The sequence below is a fragment of the Camelus dromedarius genome, chromosome 12 (genome assembly GCF_036321535.1).
Source record: "Camelus dromedarius isolate mCamDro1 chromosome 12, mCamDro1.pat, whole genome shotgun sequence".
In the NCBI taxonomy this organism is placed as follows: domain Eukaryota; kingdom Metazoa; phylum Chordata; class Mammalia; order Artiodactyla; family Camelidae; genus Camelus; species Camelus dromedarius.
In genome coordinates, this window is record NC_087447.1 from 67,764,491 (window position 1) to 67,787,775 (window position 23,285).

The window sequence follows — 23,285 nt, forward strand, 5'->3', positions numbered from 1 at the left end:
AAGAGCATATTGAGAGTTTTGCTATGTCATTATCTGGAAAAAAGTACCTCATGAGTTGTTGTAAATATCAGGTCTTTACACTGATCCCATGAACTGAAACATCTAAAAGATACTCTCCCTGGTGTTAAATGGATCTCCTTAACTATGGGTGTTCTTCAACTGTGTTCTAACCACTGGGCTCCTAGGGACGATCAGGTGATTTGAGCCTCCTTTGTGTTTGCAATTGGAATGATTAAGCATTCAGAGATTCAGGCCGACCCTACTCCTGATGGCGGTGGTTATGGAAGGAATAAATCTCTGTTAAGTAAAGACACACTGGGACCAGCAATCTTTTACCCAAGCACTACCTCATTCTGTGGTCCACAGTGTACCTACAAAAGGAGCCATTCATACAGCCACGCAAGATAGCCTTTTGACTACTGTCACCTCATAATTCATTTCCACCAGCTGTTATTCCTTTTAATACTGTTTTCTTGCCACAAAAAATAGACCTGTCTCTGAATAGCAAAGCAATACTTTTTGCTCACAGATTATTTTCCCTATACTTTTAAAGATATGAATTTGTGCATATTTAAATATTTCTTAAATATTGTAGCTGCTAAATCATTATATGCGATATTAAATGTTCAAACCCTTTGTTAGCAATTGTGGAAAACATAGCTTCCGTGTGTTCCTCAAAGAAGGGCATGTTTGATTTCTGAATTGTTGTCATATAAATTGTAAGGCCACAAATGGGCCCTTTGACTGATTATGCAAAGTTCCCCTTAAACCACCTTGAACTAGGCAGATTTGCAACATTTTAAACTGGCACTTCATCCCTCTTTCAGCAAGCATCCTCTGCAGATTTAATGATCAGAAACATCCTTCTGATGCATGCTGGGAGATATGGCTGCAGGGTACAGACCACAGCAGACAGTGTGTCAGATGAGGCAGAACTTCTTGTTAGGGGTGAGTATGCTAATAGTGCAGTCTGAAGACATGATCACCATAAATTATCATACAAAGGAATTTGAATGCATGGACTTTGAGCACATCAGTACTGTGCATTTTACTTTCGATTTTACAGTATATGTCATTTTTGCCTAACCTTTTGCCTTTGAAACGATTACATGGAAAACTGCTCCTTAGAAACAGCCAAACCCTACAGAATCCAACCTCAGGGTCCAAAACACCTTTAGTAACCAGTGGTCACTAGGCGTTTAACCAACTTACTGCCAAACAGAAATTTTGAACAGTTTGAGTCACAAGGACACTGGGACTCAACGAGACAAAATGTATTTGTGTGCATATATGTGTGTGTTTCAGATGCAAAGCTAGTGGCACCCCTAGGCATTTTATTTTCCTCCACTAAGTTCTAAGTTCTGCTTCCCAAAACAGGAAAACTGCATGCCTAATATGGTGGCATTTGCAACTGTTAAGTGACAGGGATTTTTTGAAACTCTGAAAATGTCAACACACAGCCTCTCTGTGTGGAAATGACGGCTAAGTGGTTTCCCACTAGGAACCGGGCTGCTAAGTTCTGCAACCCTAAAAAGCTACATCTTATTTGAATTAAGTAAGTGACTACAATGCTAGTTTCCTTTAGCACATTATTTATTCCTCAATATGGGAAATGCAACTCCTAGCATAGATTTTTTCTTCCTTCTTTCCTTCCCTTCTACTTTACCTCTTTCTCTTTTCTTTTTTTCCTTTTTTCTTTCTTTCTTTTCCCTTGGTTTTTTATCCAACTACAGCTGCAACATACCTGCAGAAATTTTCACAAATCATAGGTATCTGGGCGTACAACTCAAAATCACAACGTGAACACACCATGAAATTACCACTTAAGACATGAACTAGAACACTACCAGAACCCCACCTCTCCCTGTTTGAGCTTTAACAGTTGCATTCTGAATGGTGTCAATATTGCATGCTGAGACCCCTTGCATGAGCTCTGCAAATAAGAATTTCACAATTCCTAGCAAGAACTTTTATCTCAGATTCACTTGTCTTATCCACTTGGAGTGTTTTCCAATTATAATTTTTAAGAATTCGTTAATGCTATAAAGAGCTTGAGCAGGAAATATAAGGGCTGTTGTAAGTGTCTTCATTTCTTTGTTCTAGTTGTGTGTATCACCCACAGTTTACTCATTTGGGGTCGTGCATTGCCACGGGTCCACGTAAAATGTTGTTTTGAAACACGTGTGTATCTGGGTGACTGGCAGCTTGTTCATTGTGTGTGTGTGTTTGTTTCTATTCAGAAGGTTATTTGAACTTTCCTCCCAATTGATACCCAGAATGTGTATCTGTACTGCCCTGTTATAAAACATCCAGTTTTTAAAGTGCTCATCCTCTCATGATATTTCATTTAGTGCAAAATTTTCCTTTATGCCTTTCAAAGTTACAAGGCTTATGGAACTGCACACTCCACACTGCAGTCAAAATTTGTAGAAAATTGCTTTCTTCTTCTGCTTTAGATTATGTGTATTTATTGTGTAGCACTTGCCTAGTAATTTAGAACGATGCTCCTCAAATTGGAGCTTTCTAAATGAATAACACAATTTAGAGGCTGGTAACAAGAAACCAGGTATTTTTACAGGGCTGCGAGGGGCATACATAACTGGCAAACTATCATTCTGCTTTGTGAGTAAAATTAAACTCAGCAGGGTTTAGAACATGATTCAAGCTTGGCTTTTTTGTGTTCTGCTCCTTTAGCCCTTGGCTTTATGCCTAGGAAATGATAAAATGCATAAATTTGGAATTACACTCATTAACGATTTCAAACAGGTTCCTATTGTCTGAATATTCATGTAACATTCAGCTCGAGCTTTCATCTGAAGTGAGTTTGAGCAAGTCACCAATCTTCTATTATATATTTGCATTATTTTTCTAAAATTAGTAAAACTAGCTTGCCTCTTCTGCCTGGTTGGTCTTAGATTTAAAAACTGAACTAAGTGTACTGGTTCTTTTTTATTTTTACTGTTTTTTGGCTTTTTTTTTTTTGGTAAGTTAACTGTTCCTGGCAATTGACGGAACTTGGTTACTTGAATATTACTGTTTTAATGTTGGATTGTGAAATAAAACTCAAAATAGTTTTACCCCCAATTTTTTCCCTCACTCCTAAATTTGTTGGTTTGTAAACTCAGGGCATTCTAAAAGAACAGGCCACAGGACCAAAGCTGCGCATTCTAGATGAAATTTCTATCTAATAATGGCTACAATTCCAGCAGCAGAATCCTTCAAGTACAATTATTTGAGTGCGTCATAAACATGGGAACAGTCGAGACAATTTCATTATGCTTCTTATAGGATACCATCATTGGATTGCCTCAGCAGTTCACTTTGCTCAATCCTGAGAATGAGGAACATTCTTGGGTGGCTACGAATATGTTTTTATAACTGTAATTCTATTTCAGTGGAGATTCAGGGGGCTAAAAATCTATATTCTCCTAGATCAATCTGGGAGATCATCTCTTTGCCCATTAGAGATCGTCTATGAAATTCTTCCTCGCATCTCACCAAATCCTACAACTCTTCACCTGATGCCACAAGCACACTAAATTGGAGCTCGTGTACATGGCCCCAAGATCTCTTCATTGCCTGTTTAGAATCTGAGTGTTCCTGACTAGTGATGTCCCTACTTCTCTTCCTGCTCAGCTGCTTTAAAGCTATCTTTCCCCCAGATGCTAGTTTCCACCGTTGCTTTATTTTGCTTGTGAATGTCAATGCTATTATTCACCTCTATTCCACCACTATTATCATCCTCCAAAAGTTGAATTTTCCCATAAATAATCATCTGAAGCATAAAATTGCTTGCTTGCTCTCACACATTTAATATTCAGTGAACCAGCCTTGTAACAGCACCATGCATAATTTGGAAGCCATAATAGAAGTAACAAACATGTTAAAATAAGTTATTTTGCTGGAATATAAAAAGAAATTAAAGCCACACCTGGACATCTGTGCACAATTTAAGTCACTTGCTCAAGTGTGATGCAGCAACAGTGGAGAAAGCTAAGTCTAGGCAATGCTGTTGGGAACCTCTTCAAAGATGGATAGAACCATATTACATGCTCCAGGGTAACGGAGATAGGCCATTATGTGATAACTTCACTGAGGGGGGTACACAATTTGAAAAGAACTGATACTCCCAAGCAATACTAGAGGTGATAAAACATAATATGGATGACTATAGAAAAGGAATGTTAGTTTTTTGTTGTTTTATTTTACAAAACTGACTGTCGTAAATACGCTTCCCAAAGAGAATATAAGGGTAGGAAACCATTATGGTTTAAAGACTAAAATGTATTCAGCTATGCTAACTGGGAACCAGAGCATGAGCTCTGTCTATTCTGCCTAGAGACAGAAGAAACAATACAAAATTCACTTCTTCTTGCAAGTTCTTTAATTCACCTTACTCTGTTTATTAATGCAAAACAATAGATCAAGAAACTCTTGGGAGAGTCAAAGAAGAATCAATAATCTCTTGGTTCCTTCTGAAAACACAACCTGTAGACCCTTCCTTCCCCAAGCTTGGACAAGTTTTTATTTCTTGAATTACAACTTGCAAGATGAATCTGATGTGTATTAAATTGAATTTGAGAAGAAAGAGTCCACCTCAGGGTGTAACTTGTTGAAAAATATCTAACTGCTTTTAACTATCCATCCTTCCTTCCACCCATCACTTCTTGTCCAACCTGGAGTTCAACCTGTCTTTCAGTCTTACTTACTTTAAACTCTCTATCAATTCAATTCCACTGATTCATTACAATAAATTTTTTCCCTTGAATATTGTACCTTTAATCTCTCCTAATCAACCTTGTCACGTTTCACTGCAAAAGTAAAATTATTAAAATCTGACTGTTTGTCAATTAAATAAGTCAACAATTATTTGTGGATAATTTGCTATTAATTTATTCACTCACTCCTTCATCCGGTACCTGCTCTGTATCAGGCACTGAGCTGGGCCCTTGGAATGGAAAGATGAATTCTCCCGGGTACTCCATGCTCTCAGCCTTCGTGTGGCTCTGTGTTCACTTGTCCACTGGTGGGAGAGGCATCTTTGAGAATGGGATGAAAAACATTGAAAGAGAAAGCTCCCTGGATAACTTACAGTCTTTTAGGGGAAATAATGAAATGCTAGGAAAAGACAAAGGCATAGCTATAGAACTGGCTAAATAATTTGGGGGGCCTAGTGCAAAATAAAACTGTAAAGCCCCTTGTTTGAAACTTGATACGAATTTCAAGACGGTGAAACCAAAGCATTAATCCAAATATGGGGACCTTCTAAGAAAGGGACCCTGTGTGACCGCACAAGTAACGCCCATGAAGCCAGCCCAGCACAGCTGTTAAATTACGTATAAATCTACAGAAACAAAAGGACTTTAGCAAAAGGATGAGATCGATTATAACAAAGTTGCCTAAATCTGTTTTTTCATCTATAAGATTAGCAGAAAATTAGTCTATTAAGGCCTCTTCAGAGGTTTCATTGGCTTTTTACACAAAAGATCTTTTCGTTCTACTTCAAGAGCCTTATGTCTTGAAAGATTTTGTTTGTGTTGAAGTAATCATTAATTCATATTCCAATTTTAATTTTTCCCCAAAATCTTTCATCATGGAGTAGCTGGTGTTACCAAACTAGGTGATTTAACTCCAGCCAAAAGCAAAAGAGACTTCACATTTTAGTCAATTGTGAAGCTTTGTCTGTTTTGTTTTGTTTTGTTTTGTTCTGTTCTGTTTTGTTTTGTTTTGTTTTGTTTTGTTTTGTTTTGTTTTCAAATAGTCGAAAGTAACCAAAAGATACCAATTACCTCCTGATGGAAACCAATTTGGAATCTTTGATTAAACACTCTCCAAATTCTCTCCAAGCTATAATTTTCAGTAATTCTCACCAGCAAGAAAGGAAATTTTGAGAATTTTTCCCCTTTTGCCCTTGGAAGGATACAAGTACATATTATCACTTTTCCTAGTACAAAGGGAAACTCAAGCTCAGTGAAAACCTTGAACATATTTCTAATACATGCAGATTTGAGAATTAAGCAATATAAATGTGTTCTATCTTTGTCCCTCTCAAAGTACTTACCTTTGGGAACCATGTAGATTCCAAATTGATAGAAATGTCTATCTTTAGGATCTGGCCACTTCTTAAAAGTTTCGAGCTTTCAAATGCACAAGTGCTTAGCACAATTATCTTTCAGAAGATAGAGTTGGCATGGTTTTTCTTTTCCACCACTGAACTAATATGAAATGACATACTTGGAGGTTGCACAAGCCTTCATAGGGTGGAGTGATGTCAGACGCAAAAGAGTCTCTAGTGAAAAAGAAAAACAGCAAGTAGCCACGAAAAGCAGAGCTGGGTTTGACATTATGCTGGTATTTGAGGATCAAAAAGACAATGACAAATATTTTCAGTGTATTTTTAATGTTAATTAATATCAATAGTAAACAAATGTCCAAATAATTCATGTTTTAGAGCAGAAAAGAAAGTATTGTTAATATATTTGCTTTTCTAATATTTAAAAATTCTTTAAAATAGAGATATAAAATGATAAAATGTCCTCACCTTGAAGAAAACCTAATCTCATTCATGCAGTGTCTTATTAGACTATCTTCCATCATTGTAGAAATTTTAGATCACTACTACCTACCACCAGTATTGATTAAGACTTTTTAAATAACTTATACCAATCATTTGGTTTTCTAGCTTAGACACTTTCTTCATTAATTCATTTGGTTGACATATATAAAATTTCTCTGGGACCCTGCACAGCAGTTTAGTTTCTTTTCTCTTGTACTTTTCATATGGTTGCTTGCTAACCTGTGAAACTTTTTAGCAACTGACTAAAAAGTAATATTTTTGGTCAATTATGTGTTTGGATTTTCCGCACCACAATTATTTTGGTTCATTGAAGTCATAGTCGACTGAAATGACTTCAGTGACCAAAATGACTGAAACAGTTACATATAAATGAACAAATGAATTGTCATTATATACAGACGACCAGTTGGTGGAGACTAAATGTCTTGTGTTTATCCATTCAACAAATATTGAGTGCTTGCTGAAAGCCACGTTCTTTTTTAGGCACTAATATTTTATTCAGTTAACTTAGACTTTCTGGGGAGCATTTTGCTATTTTGAAATATGTCCTCTGATGTCATTCTTCCATTTAAAAGAATCTAATCAGCTGAGTTTTATATCACACATATTTTTGAGTCACAAATCGTAAGGTGATCACATTTCACTATGTATTTTGTTCCACAGACCTAACTTGTTCTTCTTACGTATCCATCCTGATATAAAAATGACGTTTACTATTACTTCCCATTTATGTAAACTTGTTGAAGTAAGTTCTTGGTGTGCAAGGTTATGTTTGAAATGCTGATTTCATCTGTTGTTTACTGAGTACCTACCATACGCTAGGACAGTTCTAGTGTGTAAGAGGGAGAAGTGGTGAGACAGGACTGGGCATCAGTGCCTTCTGATGCCATGGGAAAGAACTGAACTTGTATCTCCATCAAAGGACCAGAGCAGGCAAGGGACGTGAGGAGATACGCACTTTAAGAGGAACATTCTGAAAACTGCAGAGGATGTTTCAGAGGAGAGTACAACTAAATGGGAGACCATAGTAGTAATCTTGACAAGAAAGAAAAAGGGTCTGAAAAAAGGCAATGAAAAGGAACGTACAGATTCAAAAGATGAGGAGGGAGAATCTACAGCACTTTGTGGCTCACTGGCTGTGAAAAATGAGAAGGAGGAGGCAAGGATGAGTGCCAGGTGTAATGCTTAATTGAGTGGTCAATGGGAGGGAGGCCATACATTCTGGTTAGACCAAGACAGTTCCAAGATACACTTGGAGTGCCAGAGTAATTATTAATGAGGCCCTTTCTCTCTCAAAATTGTCCTGTCTTAGATGATAAATTATGTGGCCATCTTAATGAAGAATGATCATGCTTTTCATGCAATCTTGAAGATAAAGAAAGAAGCAAGGGGGTCAAGGAAGAGCATTTCAGATGAGGGTCTCCAGAGAGAAAAACTCAGTACACAAATAGTTTTATAACTGTGGCACTCAGGAGAGAAAACGCTCAAGCTGAGATGTAGATTTGAGAATGATCAGATGGGAATGAAATTACGGAGACAGTGTGTGATGAATCAGAAGGGGAAAAAGTTCATGATAGAACCTTCAGAAACACTAATGTTGAAGAGGAGGAGGAATCTGCAAAGAAGACTGGGAAGTAGCTGCCAGACACAGGGAGCAGCTAAGAGGAAAGTCAAAGAAACCAAGCCATAGGGACAAGAAAAGAGGATTTCAGGAAGGAGGAAATAGCAACACTGTCAAATGCAATTAAAACAGGAACCTATAGACACCGCTGGTTTGAGCAGTTTGAAATACATCAAAGACATTGGCAAGGGGAAATTCAGTGGAATGATGGGTTTAATAACCAAATCACAGTAGGTAAAGAGAGGTAAGGGGTAATCTATGAAAAGTCGTGCAATATCTTAAGGAAAGCATGGACTTTGAAGTCAAACAGACCTTTACACAGCCCCACAAGCTCTTGCTGGTTGTGAGACTTTGGGCAGGTTGCTTAACTCCAGCCCTTGCTCACTCTCCACTCATTCATTCAATACTTAGTCGTCAAACATTTATAGAGCACACAATATGCAAGGCACTGTGCTAAGAACCGCTAACCATGAACAACTTATGTCCCTAACTTGAAAGAACACATCTATTTACAATGTAATATAAGGAGTGCTATTACAGATATATGAATGGCACATTTTGCTTTCTGATCATAATCTCCATTAATAATAATAAAAACAGCTAACATTTGTTAAGTGTTTCCTATATGCCAAGTAGTGTGCTAAAGGCTCTGTATGAATTATTTCATTTTATCCATTTAGAGAGTCATATAAAAACAATATGAGAGGGATACCATTTTTAGTTCCAATTTGCAATAAGGAAAGTAAGGTTCAGAGAGGTTTAGGATTTGTCAAATATCTCCCTAATAATTGGAGGAGTAGAGAGCAGAGTTCAGGCAGACTGACTTCAAAGCAAGTATTTTATATTCCTATACTGCTTCCATCATCAATTGCCAGATTGTTTCCATGTTATTTATCACTATATCCCCTGGACATACTTAGTTCTTGACACATTTTAGTTCTTGAAAAATAGTAATAAATACTTGTGGAAGGAAGGAGGGAAGAAAGAAAAGGGAAGGACAGGGAAGAGAGGAAGGAAGGGAGGAAGGAAAGGAAGGAAAAAAAAAGAAATGGGGAAAAAAAGAAAAAGAAGGAAATGGGGAAAGAAAGAAAGAGAAAAGACAGAGTCTTTTGAGAAACCAGGGAATGAAGTAAGAAGCTCTGCCAAGAGTCACAGAATTTTTATCAAGGAGCTGATGTATCAGCTGGTTTAAAGGGCACGTAGTCACTTGCTAAGCTGAGAAGGAGAACAGTCAATACTCTACATCAGCTTGAGAGTACATCACGTTTTCACTCTCCTCTGCCGCCAAGGATAGGCGTCACGCTCTCCAGTCCTCTGAAGTACCTAATCTTGGACCCCATGGCAAGGTGACCCAGCCTGATTGACATCACTGATCACCACCTTCTACCTTACACCTTGGCTACATGGCCACTAGCCTACCGACAAGTCTGCACTTCTTCTGACCCCGTCTTGTCAATCATACAAAACATCAAATTCTCATGGCTCTTTTCTCAGGACATCTTCTGAGGCTTCTTATCCAAACACTCTCGGTTTTGACAGAAAGAAAGAAATCGCTTCTGGACAAAATGCTCCTGGGAATATTAAGCACCAATAAACAATAGACCCCTTTTTGCATGATCTCTCCTCATTCTCTCATTTTAAGGTTTCTTCCAATTGCCCCACTTACGAGGCAAGGACAAGATTCCCAGTTGCTTTAAATAGTGACTGACCTTCATTCCAGTTGCTGCTGCTGTTCTGTCAAAGCTTCGATATCCATCATTTCTCACCTTCTTATGGGTGAATTATGCCAAGAGTCATGGAAACAAAACAACACAAAACAAACAGATAAAAAAAATGATGTTCTGAAGGGCGTTCTTAAACTCACTAATAGTACTTAGGTAAAATGTCAGAAGTATATTTTATCTGTCTGTTCGTTTGTTTGTTTGAGTTGTTTGGAAACATCATTCTACTGCTCGCTTTCATATACTTTGTATGGACATAGCCTAACCCAACCACCAGTCCTTTCTAAAACCTGAGCTTTTATTTGCCTGAGTATATCTTGTTTTCTGTGATTGTTACCTACATTGTTTTAGCATGTCTTTTGAGTATTGGGCAGTAATTTGTTTTCATGTGAAACCTAGAGTGCACAGTCTTGTAGGGCATATATATACTATGTGGCCCTTTTTTGATAACCCAAATGTGGAACCCAAGTTCCAACCAAAAGTTCTGCTGAATGTCGACCCAATGACTGGTCACGTCTCCAAGGAAGACAATAGAAAATCGGTAAGTTCATTTTAGTGTATATCTCAAAATCTTGTTTTATTTCAACCTGTGTTTCAAAATACTCAATTCTTAATTATTTTCTTGATTTTGTGTAACACAATACAACCTGTAGCCTGGTCTCTGAATGATGCTTCATTTAAACAACACAAAATCCTTGCAGACTGAACAGAGAGAGAGCTAACATTGATCGGAAGAAACTTCCGCCGACTTTTACTGCAGATTGGATTTTGTCCTCCCAAACACCTGGCAAAGGTAATGTCTCCATTTCACTACTCCTTAATTTAGAATTACAAAGGCAATTAGCTCTCTAATGAGTTAGAGCAAGTGAAGTGAACGAGTAGGGAGGAAAACTGAACACTAGATGATGTCTGTTAATGCCAAGGAAAAAAAAAGAGCAAGTGACTCGTTCTTGGTAAACAATCTTTCAAATAGATGTCTCTCTTTTTTATTTTTTGAAACTGAAGTGTGTGAAGTGTATTGCTTGGTATGTATGAGAAAATCTAATTTGATACAGTATATATAAAAATTGGCACTCGTGGGTACGTGGGTCTCTATGTTATCGACTGAGTACACCAGTAGATTTTACCTTTGGACACTCGTGGAACATTGCTGAAGTACCTAAAAACTGAGAAGGAAAGGAAAAATTAGTTCCTATCTTTGTAAAAACAGTTCATTAAAATAGTGGATAACCTCTACATGATTCAAAGTGGGCAGGTAATGAAAAGCCGAGCTATAAAAGTGACAGCTGACAGGTTAATTGTTAGGGTGTAAGAAAATAAAATTGCATAAAGTCAAGGTGTGCAAAAAGTAGTGGAGAAAGATCTGCTCTATTTGTGCTGCGTTTGGAAAAGCAAGCTCTTTAGGCAGCTGAAGTGCTTAGCCCTGGACCAGGTTTACAGCTGGTGCCCAGTAAGTGTCAGTTGAATCAAGTAGCCCGATTTAAGAGTGACTCAAATTGTTTAAAATGGCTGTGATAGTAGACAGTTTACTCAGTCCATACAATGTAGCATCATAAAAATAACCCAGGCCAGGATTTGAATCTCACTCTGACACTTGCCTGTAAACTATAACCACAGGCAAGTCATTTTACCTCTTATGGACTCTTCATTTGTGAAACGGGGATATAATATCTAGTTAGCAGATTTAATAGGAAAATAAAACGAGATTTGAAATGGTAGAATGCTTCTCAGTAAACGCTAGATATTATTGTTGATATCCTCAACCAGAGAAAGAATTTCCGTTTCCCTAATCTTTAAGATTAAGGAGATAAATCATTGTTCCTCATGGTACATATAAGTGGAAAATGGTCTACATTTATCCAACAGGCGCTCCTATCAGATTATCTACTGACTGAAATATTCAATAATTTTATGATTGCGATGTCTATCTTGTTCGGTTACAACTTGATAATACGTTCTAAAGGTAATTGGGAGCGTTTTGGCTATCTCTCCTTCTTCGGGGTCAGACTGGCATTTTGATAGGCTTGGCGTAATTGTGTTCGCTGCAGGTTTACTGTCACTACTATACACTGTGAAACACCACTAGGGCCATCTCAGTATATAGTCAGTTAAGTGAGTCAATGAAACCTTGCCTCACTTTCCAGAAGGGGCTTGCTTATATTAATGTGTATTTATTTGCATTGTATTTATTTGCACTGTGGCAATCTCCATCCTTGAGCAAGCTGCAGTAGCTGCCTTAGTGTACAAGAGAATTTTCCACATGTGAAATAAACCCTGAAGGGCTTGACGTTAAGTTATACAAAGTCACCAAGAGTGAAAAGAAAAAAGTGAAATACACAAATTGTATTTCATTCTAGAAAAGATGTGGAAATGAGGCTGTAATGGAGAGGTCATAATTCTAAGAGTACTGTTCTCGTATCAGTGACAGTCATTACTATCTGTGTAGCTCAAAGTCACCAGCTTGATAACACATAAAATGAGCACCAAATATATGTCATGAAAGTTATTTAAATCACAGTGTTCAATATTTCTAAAACAGAAATGTGCGTTCTATGAATGTTTACATGGGACTTCGCCATGTCTTTAGTTTAGATGGCAATGAAGCAATGCAAAAATTAAAATTACGAGTAGAAAGCCTTTATAACCACCACCAAGGACACTAAAGGACTTGGAAGTATTTGGGAAATAAATGTTTTGATTTTTTAAAAAATTAAAAAGAAATAGTATGAATGGTTTTTCAAGTCCCTCTGGAATTATGTCAGAATTTTAAACATTCCGGGTCAAAATTTCAAGCAAAGGGATTTTTTCCCAAAGCCAAATAAGTTAATCATCTATACCACATTGTCGGCTTTCTCATCTGTCAGCATTCTGATTTGGTTAATTTTAGTATACATTAATCACAGAAAACTGTGGCATGAAACGAGTCTGTTTGAATTATATGTTTTGTTCAGGAGGTTATTAGCTCATGTAATTATTTCTTTTGTGCCAACTCCAGAAATAGGACTGTTATTAGTAAACTTCATCTGAAATACCTAATCACTGCTTCAGAGACATTTCATCACCTGATTTGTATGTATCAGTAAATCAAAGCTCACATATTTGTCTCACAACCTCAGTTCACAGAATGTTAAGTCAAGCTAATAAGAAGCATCGATCATACCAACTGAATGAGATAGTCTGCATTACAGACACTCTCCCTGTAAACCATCCATTATTTAGAACATCTGTTACAAATTATCCAGCCCCCAGGACTGCTCTGTTTAAGTGCTTCTGCACAAGCCCACTGTCTCCGTTTCTCCAAATGAGTTAGATGGTGGCACAGGGATTGTACCAAGTTCACTGTCACCATATGACAGCAGCCCTTTTTCAGTCTGTGCCGAGCTTTAATGGTACACTGCATCATGATGAATGTCTTCTTACAGTTGTAGAGTAAAAATCCTCAAGAGTGTAAGCCAGCAGCCATCGAGAAACCACTAAGACAGTTCTTTCTCCGTTATGTCTCGGCCATTGCCCAATAAGTTAAGCACTTAGGAAGTAATACTTATCCTTTTTTAAGTCCTAAGGGGACTATTGATTTGCTCAGTTTGTTAAAATATGAAATGAATGACCCCAGGTGCATGTTTGTCAACTCTTGTTCACTTCCATGATTGTCAAACGCATCCCTAGTCTCAAATACATATCTTGTAGAACATGTTGTTGGTATCAAGGAAAATCATGAAAGAAAATCTAAATACAAACCACCCTCCATATCAACGGGTCCTTCATCCACAGAGTCAACCAACAGTGGATAGAAAATATTTGGGAAAAAAAATTCCAGAAAGTTTCAAAAAGCAAAACTTGAATTTTTCATGCAGGCAATTATTTACATCGAATTTACATGTCATTTACAAGTATTTGCATAGCATTTACACTGTATTAGGTATTATAATTAATCTAGAGATGATATAAAGTATACAAGAGGATGTGTGTAGATTATATGCGAGTCTTATGCCTTTTTGCATAAGGGACTTGAGCAGCCCCAGATTTGGGTATCTGAGAGGGTCCTGGAACCAATCCCTGGTAGATACTGGGGAACAACTATAAATGAGAACAGATGCAAAATTAAACTTCAGAAAAAAACATATTAAAGGACATCTGCTACTTACACTTTACCCCATAGTATTGTCAAGGGTGCACCTGTCTTAAAAAGAATGGCTTTACAATTGTGTTTGCCCTGCCCTAATGTGTCTCTGGAAATAATAACTCCAAATTTACATTTGGAATATTTGGGAAAATAAGTCAGAGGGATATCTATAAATTATTCCTAAATGAATAGTGAGAATGAACACATTTAAAAGTCCATATAGTCATGCATTAGTTTTTGGCTTTAATTTGCATTGCAGAGTTATAATGAGTCATACACAATAAACCCAATATTGGATTTATAGAAAGCTTTGCAGAAGCGTGATACCTTGCATATTTTAACACCCCATATGCTATTTTCCTACAGGATTTCTTCACCTCATCTGTTCTTAGAATTTGTATAATACTAGCTTACAAAGTTAATTTCAGGATAGTGTCTGGGTTGCTTGAGCTTTTAAATAAACAAATTGATTATTTTTTAATTATTCTTGTCAGTTTGCGCAGTAGACCCTCAAATATCTATTTTCCATTTCAGAAAGATCACCTTCGATGGATGGAGAGTATTACTTATATATTGGAATATATGCAGTGTGTACAACTTGAACTCATGTAATACTTTATTAAATATTTATGCTTGCCTAACTACCTGGAATTGTTGGTTAATTCACCTTTCCCCTGAAGTTTGTGATAATTGATCAAGAAGTGTTTGTATTTTTCTAAGAAAGAACACAATAATTCTTTAAATAAATATTTTAAACATAGTGATAGAGTCTCACATTGGTAATTAAATGTTTCAGCTCAAAATGGCACAAGTCATTTTAGCTCCCAACTCACAAGGAGTCAAAATTCCAGCGACAACCTGGTGTTCGCAAATTGAACTAACTAGGATAAATGTCATGAAATTCCAATTTTATAAGACTGATAATGTGGTGTAATTTTTGGTTTTGCTTACATTAGAAATAGAAAAATCATCACACTGTCGGTAAGAGCATCCTCAGGGCACCCAATGTCCACCGTCTTGGAAACTACACTGACAACTTCTGCTAAGCAACACAGTACAGTAAAACAGCATTGGAAAAGGGATTCACTATCATCACAGTTTACATTTGTTATCAAAACCGTTTTGCTCATACATTTTAAGTAATTAAAATAGATTTTCCCCCCAAACCTTTCACCATCCCCTGAGGGTTTCCATCACACCTTTGCTCTATGATTTTAACAGCTTCTTTCCTTTGAGTTTTCTTGTGTGTTATCCAGCTGACTCCCCATCACACTCAGAACAAAATCCAAATTCATGACCATTGTCTTCAAATCCCTTTATCATCTGGTACCTGCTGACCTTTCCAACATTGTCATCTTCCTCTAACCTCTTCCTTGGCTTTGCTCCAGTGACACCAGAATTCCTTCTATTCCACAAATACGCCCAACTCATGACAATTAGGCTTTTTTTAAATTGATGTTGTCTACCTGGAAAACTCTGCCTATAATATTCACATGGCTGACTAGCTCCTTCTTAGCATTTATTTCTCAACTCCCGATCTGTTGTTTCCTGCTTCTCCTCCACTTGGTTTTTACCCCACTTAATTTTCTTCGTTGCATTTATTACTTTCTGAAATGATCTCATTCATTTGTTCAATTGCTTCTCCTCCCTACAGCGTAAAGCATATAAGGGCAATTACCTTGTTTATCTTGTTCACTGTTGAATCCCCAGAGCCTAGCACACAGTATATATTTCCTCAATATTATTGAGCAAATTATTAAATGTATGAATGAATGAATATGTAATCCTTTTCCCTAAAGAGAATAATTACATTTTAAAAATCACATAAACAGGGAAGAATGTTCAATATATGGAGTAGTAACTGAGTAAACAATAATCAAAAGCATGTAATATTAAAGATATTAACATGTCATATAATATGTTAATAAGCAGAAAAACAAACCCAGTGAAACGGGAGGTGGTGTAGTTCTTGTTTTTGCTTGCAATCGAAGTAGAAAAGTCATCATCTTCTCAGGCAGATTGCAAGAGACATACGCAAAGCATCCTCAGAGCATTTGGGAATGGTGTAGTGGGAAAAGATTTTCAGAAGTATCCTGTGGCTGCAGTCACAAAATAGTTATTTGAAATTTGGTGCTTCCATCTCTATAAGTCCCTCAGCATTTTTTAAATGACTCTCACCTTCCACTCCACCCTATTCTTGGCACCATACACACACATACAGTCATTCCCACAGGAAATGTTAATCTAAATATTAAAAACTAAGTGCAAATAACAAAGAATGATTCATCTGCTTACCTGGCAACCTGGAGTACTGGAGAAACTGTGGGTTTGGTTCCAGACCACCACAAAAAAAAGCCAATATTACAAGAAAAAGAGTCACAAATTTTTTTGGATTCCCAGTGTATATAAAATTTATGCTTACACCGTACTGTAGTCTCTTAAGTGTGCATTAAGCCTAAAAAACAATGTACATACATTAATTAATACTTTATTGGTAAAAAATGCTAACCATCATTTGACCCTTCCGTGAGTCACGGCAGTAACATCAGAAATCACAGATCACAGGTCGTCATAACAAATATAATAATAGTGAATATTGTTCACTATTATTGTAATCGTGCAAGAACCACCAAAACGTGACACAAACATGAAGTGAGCAAATGCTGTCGGAAAAATGGTGCTAGTAAACTCGCTAGATGCAGGGTTGCCACAAACCTTCAATTTGTTAAAAACACAGTATCTGTGAGGTGCAATAAAATGAGGTTTAACTGCATATGGAAAGAAATTAAATAGGAATGTTAAAGAAAAGGTGTATGTGCCCATTGAGATTCTATGTCACAAGGGGATTTTTTTTGAGCTGTCAATTGATAATGTCAGCCCCCTGAGGGCCAGGACCTTGTTATCTCCCCCTATTTGCAGCTGGAAGGGCCTAACTTGTGCCCTGGAGGCTCTTCTCTGTATATTTGGATCTATAACTTGGGACAGGAAACCCCTGACTGTAGGTTTAATCTATGGCAGTAGGTGCCTCCCATGTTTATTGTCTCCCTCTGAGTTTCACTTGGACTCACTTAACTTGTAAGGTCACCAGCTTTACCTAATTCGATTCCTACCTGAAATCCTTGACTTCCTTGATATCCATCATGCCAACTTTTAAACTCAACTACCTGTTTCTGGTTGTGCACAAACACAGGGCATAAAGAACCTAATAGAACAATGTTGACTCAGACGCTGTAAAATCGCGTTTTTTATTTCGTGTGAGTTCTCAATGTTGTTCAGTGATACTGCTGTTCAGAGTCCCCGTCTCACTGTTCACAGTGACTGTCCCTGCCCTTTTCAACTCTCTTCAGGCTCCAAACTACCGTCTTCCCGCTGCTGCACTTCAGTGTTCTCATCAGAATCATTTCAATGAAACTAAATTGTACTGAATTGGAAAGAAAACTTCTCAGACCCTCCTCCAGATTTCACCTTTATTGTACTATTATTCTCCCAATTTATTTAGCATGAAATTCTGGAATAATATTTCATTCCCACTCTTGACTCTTCCTTTATAAAATCTAATGTGTTGGTCCACCTCCCATTTTAAAGTATTTACTGGTCTCCATTACCTACATAACAATGTTCAAACTCACTGTCCCGGAATTCAAGGTCTTCCCTCAACCTGCTTTTTCCCCACATAAATTCCTACTAGTCTGATCAAATTTAAACCCTCTCTTGAAAAAAGCCTTGAATTTCCCAGTCTTTTGGCATATTTGTTTACTTAGTCCCTTTGCCACACATACACACACACACACACACACACACACACACACACACAAGTCACCTGACTTATCTTTAAATACTAGCCCAGAGGATCTGCTTTCTTGGAATATTCACTGAAAAACCCATCCTTCCAGCTTCCGTATCTAAAGAACTCTCCATATCCTAGATACACGAAAGTGAATTCCTAAGTCACTTGGCTGGAAGACAGCAAGGTCTGTGTGAGATTGTGGGTCAACCTCCATCAGGTCTTGTTTTTTTTTCCTTAATGAATGTAATAATGAAAAAAAAACATAGAATATTTAATCGTGGATTTGTAAAGCAGGATTTTCCAATTTTACTCTAAAAGTCTTTCTCTAATTTTCAATACTTTGTTGAATTTTACTGTCATTGGACTTCATTGATTACAACAGTACACCTTTAATATGTCCCAAGTCTCTGTCCAAAAGTGATTATTCGATTATCCCATAGGTAAGATTTTTAAGCCGCTACAGTAATTTCCATATATTATGTGTTTGCCTGTCTGGCTGTGGGCTGCTAGTTGGCCAGCTGTTTTTTCAGTTTTCCCCATTGACTTGTCCTTTCTCAATTCCAAGAGGTATATTTGGAGTAATTAGATATTGTTGGAAATCCTCTTTTCAAGTTTATGCTAATATAACCAGTCTTAGCATAGATAAGGAATCATTCCTGTTTTAATCTTTATAAAACAAAGGAGTTCTCAGTTACCTTTCGTATCTTAGGATGAGTCCAGTTGCAAGTAATTTAAAGCCAAACTCAAATTGGCCTAAACAGTAAGGACATTTGTAAGCTCTCTTGACAGGAAGCTAAAACAGATTTTTTTCATTGGTTGATCCAGTGTCTCAAGTATTTTTCAAGGACCTAGGTTGGTTCCATCTCTCTAGTTTATCCTTGACAATGCTGGTGTTACTCTCAAGTTCATTGTAATCAAGGGCAAACTGCCAAGAATAAAAGAGGCTGAATGCTTCCATGTTCACAGACAACAGAAGAAAGAACTAGCATAGCTCTACAGATGTCTATCTGTTCATCTGGCTTTGCCAGTGTAGACCACCTGATTATTCCTGAGCAAGCACCTATCGTAAGAAGATTGTTATGAATTGATTGGCTTAGACCCAGTTTCCTGAACCAATCACTAGTAGGGACAAGTGAGATTGCCAAGATGGGCATAGACTAATCAGGGCTACCCACGTAATGAGGGGTAAATTCCTAAATTCTTATCTCCAAATCCATTTTCAATCAATAAGAAATTATTTGCCCCTGTTCATAATAAATTTTAAGCTTCTGAAATCTACATTTTCTGTCTGTTGAATTATGTGAAATAGTGTTGTTTAGTAATGACTAGCATAGAGTTAAAACTCAGATAGACATGCAATTAAAAATCAGAATTGAACCCCAGGTCTACTATTGGAATATTACATCCCCTTGGGTGAGTCATTTGCACTTTCTGAGACTCAGTCTTCTCATTAGTGGGAAAGGAGATGTCAATATCAGATTTGCTGTAAAGATTAGAGAAAAAAATACATAACATTTAGTACATTACCTTCTACCTGATAGGTGCACATTAAATCATTATCATTTCAGCATCATTTTAAACCTATTGCGTTATAAACTCCATGAAGATAGAGATTGTTTGTTGAATCTGCAAATAATTGTACATTTTTTTCTTTTTCAAATCATTTTCAAATCAGTTATTATTTATTTTGATAAATCAAATGTGGAGCATAGGTTCTCATTTTTACTGGTAAAAAAAAGAAGCATTGTGAGATCATATGACATTGTCAAAGTTATGGAGTTAGTTAAAAGCATAACCAGTGTGGCTATTTACAAAGTATGTTTACATACATTACCCTATGTAGCCCTCATAATAGTGACATACTATTGCTACTTATCACCCCCTTTTTTTAAATGTAAGGAAACTGAAAATCAACAAGGTTCAGAAACTTGAGTAAATCTCTTACATAAAGGAGTCAGAACTGCAATTAAATTCCTCTGACTCTTTTATCCAAATCTCTTTTCTTTAGATCAGTTTTTCTTGAAATACAGGATGTATAAAAATTCCTAGCCATCTTGTACAAAATACAATGCTGAGACTCTAGTCACAGAAATTGAAATTTAGAAGCTATTGAGTATAGTCCAGGAATCTACAATTTTTTTTCACAAAAATACCAGAGATTTTGTTGCTCATCAGAATCTGAAAGGCCATAAGCGTATTTGTTGTTGTTGTCATTTAGAAACCATGATCAGTTGGGCATCTAATTAAGAGAATTTAGCAAAGATGAGAACATAATTAGAATCCTATTTTTTAATATATAGTAGGAGACTTTTTTCAGGATAGCACTATGATTTTGTCAAGATATATTATCCTTTTTCATATCTTGATTGATCAGAAGTGAAAATGTGTAAATAAAATGACCCAACAACTATGTTAGCCTGTTGAGTTAATGAAAATTATATTCATTCATTTATTACAAATCTGTGTTGAAAACACACTAAGTTCCAAGCACTGAACTAGGCAGTGCGGATACAATCGTGAGCAAATCACAGGCACAATATTGGCCTTCCTGTACCTGAAACCCAAAGAGGAAACCTACCCTTAATAAAAGAGTTACACAAACAAGTATAAAACTTCAACTGTGAAAGTTTCAGCTATGAATGAGAGGTACGTGGTGCTGTATGAATGTATATAATCCAGTGATTTTTACCTCGGCAGCAAGCCAAAGAAGTTTCCTCCAAAGCAGTGAAACTTGAGCAGAGACTTGAAATTCGAAGCCTAAACAGGTGTTAAGTAGGCAAAGTGAGGAGAGAGAAGAATTTCGTGCTAAGGAACAGGTCACATAGCTAATGATGATGATGATTGATATAGATAGATAGATAATAAGAATAATAATAAATATAATGATGCTAATGATGATATATGGATGGATAGATACAATAAATGGTGAGCTTTACCAAATTAATTGAAAGCAAAACTGCTCTTGAAAAATAATTAGAACTGTTTACCTCTCATTTCCATTCTTAACTACCCCTGGCTAAAAAAAAGTTAATTATTATTATGGGATTGAGAGCAGTAGGAAAGGGTCACCTAAATTAGGTAGATAAATAGTAAAGAAATTTAAGAACACCCTCTCGACTTCATGAGGAAAACAATGATGCTAAGAAAGTATCTGAGAAGGAGGCAAAGAAAGATGCAATGCTGTATAAAGTTGGACTTTGACAGCTCAATATGTCAAAGTATTCCAGGAGACATTATCTTGCATAAAAATATACTATCAATAACATCCTCCATAAGGGTGTATCATAAATCTCCATAGTTCTATCCAAAATATGAAGACCTCAGCAACCAGCTACTGCTAGGTATTAATCTGTGATGTACTGCAGCATATCTACTCACATTATTCACTGTTTCTTTTTAATGAAAGTTTTATTGTATATATATATAGGCTTTTGAATTGGGTCTACACAAGATGGTCCTTTGTCCTGGATGGTTCATTACACATAATTAAACTACATGATAAAAATTAAAAGTACTCTTTGCAGCCTGAGTTATTGAGTTTATTTCTCCGCATTAATCGAATCTTTCAGACAGTAGCTAAGTCTCTTCTCTCGGTATTAGAAGGTCAAGTTCGTGACTTTGCTTTCATGATTGCCATACTCTCTTGCCTTTCTTCTGCTGCATGTGCCTGTATGTGTTTAGACGTAAGAAGTGTCTGTCCCCAAGCAATATTTATGAGCTTGAACATGGAACCAATTTAAGATACCTTGGTATATCTGGTATCAAATTTTTCGTTTTAGTTTAAATCATTTAAAGCCAAGAACTGTTTAATGTTTTGAATCCCAATAAGTTTAATATTTCACTTAAAACTTCTACATGAGAAAAATAGAAAGTCCACCAAATCAAACAGAAATGGAAAAAAAATAGTAGATTTATTTTTTACAAAATAGGTTATTAAAAAAAATAATGCATACCAATAGAGTTGAATCAGTAGGTGTCATAATCAGGCACAGAAGTGATGCTTACCCAGAAGAGAAAGCCAGAAAAGTTGCTCACTATGGGAAGTCAGTCTTAGTGTTAGGAAGATGTTTTAAAGAACTCTTCCTCAAAAAGGGCTGGACAGTCATACCAAAACAACTTTAAAGCTTGGCCCATCAGTTCTTGTCTACGGACAATAATTTCACAGGAAGTCAGTACACAACTTTCTGTTTGTTACCATGTTAATTTGTCATCATTTGCTTTAAACAGGAAATACTCCTCCACTGGTTGTCTAGACTAAAGCCAACACTTGCTTCCACTCATTTTCCTTCTAAAAGATCTCTTTTTTTGAGGAGGAGTTTCTCAGTCTCAAGTTTTCCTTCTTCATCTAAAAAATAATAAGGTTGAACTGGTGGCCCTGGTTAATGTAACCCTTCCAAGGCTCCGTAACATTGTTTGACTATTACATGAAGTCTTAAGTCCTTGTTTCCTGTCACCAGCATAAAAAGAACAACTTTAGAGATTACAAGGAAATATATATTTTATTTTTCAACTTTAAAAGTCAATGACTTCTCAAGAGAAGCAACTTTTCTAGCAGAACGTTAGGTCAACAGAAGGAGTTGATCTGATAGCAGTCTAATGGCAATCCTGGGGAGCCCTTGATTGAGACAGATTGAATGCATTGGAACAGAGCTTCGGTTAAGGGCACTTGTGGTTTGTCATTTGCTCAGCAGTCCTTACCATGAAGAAATAGACTGTGTCCATTTACCTAAATGGTCTACTTTCAAATCAAATATTTATTTTAGTGAGCCTGCATGAGTGCGGTCATGGGGGCGGGGAGGAGGGGGACTTTCCAGATTTCTGCCATCTGATGCTGAATCATTACAGCTAAGTATAAAATTAATAAGATTTCTGCTAAATGAGTGGCATCTGTGTAATATTCAGACACTAGCTACTGCCACACATTTGTCATCTCTGAGATAGTATCTCTATTTTCAGAGATGTCTTGTGTGAATTAGCTATAAAAGTCTTTGAAAAGAAAATTTACTCCCTGATTTTTTCTTAAATTAAAAAATGCTGAAAATATGACCATCATTAACAGGCTTTTGACTGTATGAATATAATATTAATGTAATTAAATAAAATATACAGAAAATAATTGATTGCATCCAGCATTCAGTATATAATGTCTAAAAAAAAATTCTCTGTAAATAGAGCATTTAAATCAGTAAATCAATACTAATAGCCATAAACTCATTTTCGCTTCTATTATGGTTTAAAATTGCATTTGCTCTGTTTTAAAAGGTTAATTGTGTCACTAATTTTTAGAATATTTACAATAATATATTTATAACAATCTTTCAGCCTTACAAGGATTTAGAAAAATTATCTGTCCATAGACTTTAATACTCCAAGTTTCTAATAATGATGAGCTTTGTTATTAAATCATATGAAAAGGTTTATTTTCTTCATTCATGGAGTTAGTCTGTCATTTTTAC

General features: G+C 36.5%; 1 protein-coding gene across 1 annotated transcript in view; it reads left to right on the plus strand.

Moving 5' to 3' along the window:
• Positions 1-23,285, plus strand: part of CNTN5 (contactin 5) — a 1,016,453-nt gene that overhangs the window by 917,947 nt on the left and 75,221 nt on the right. The window contains exon 16 of the mRNA XM_031460619.2: positions 828-948. Within this exon, the coding sequence (XP_031316479.2) occupies positions 828-948 (121 nt within the window). The remainder of the gene's footprint in view (positions 1-827; positions 949-23,285) is intronic.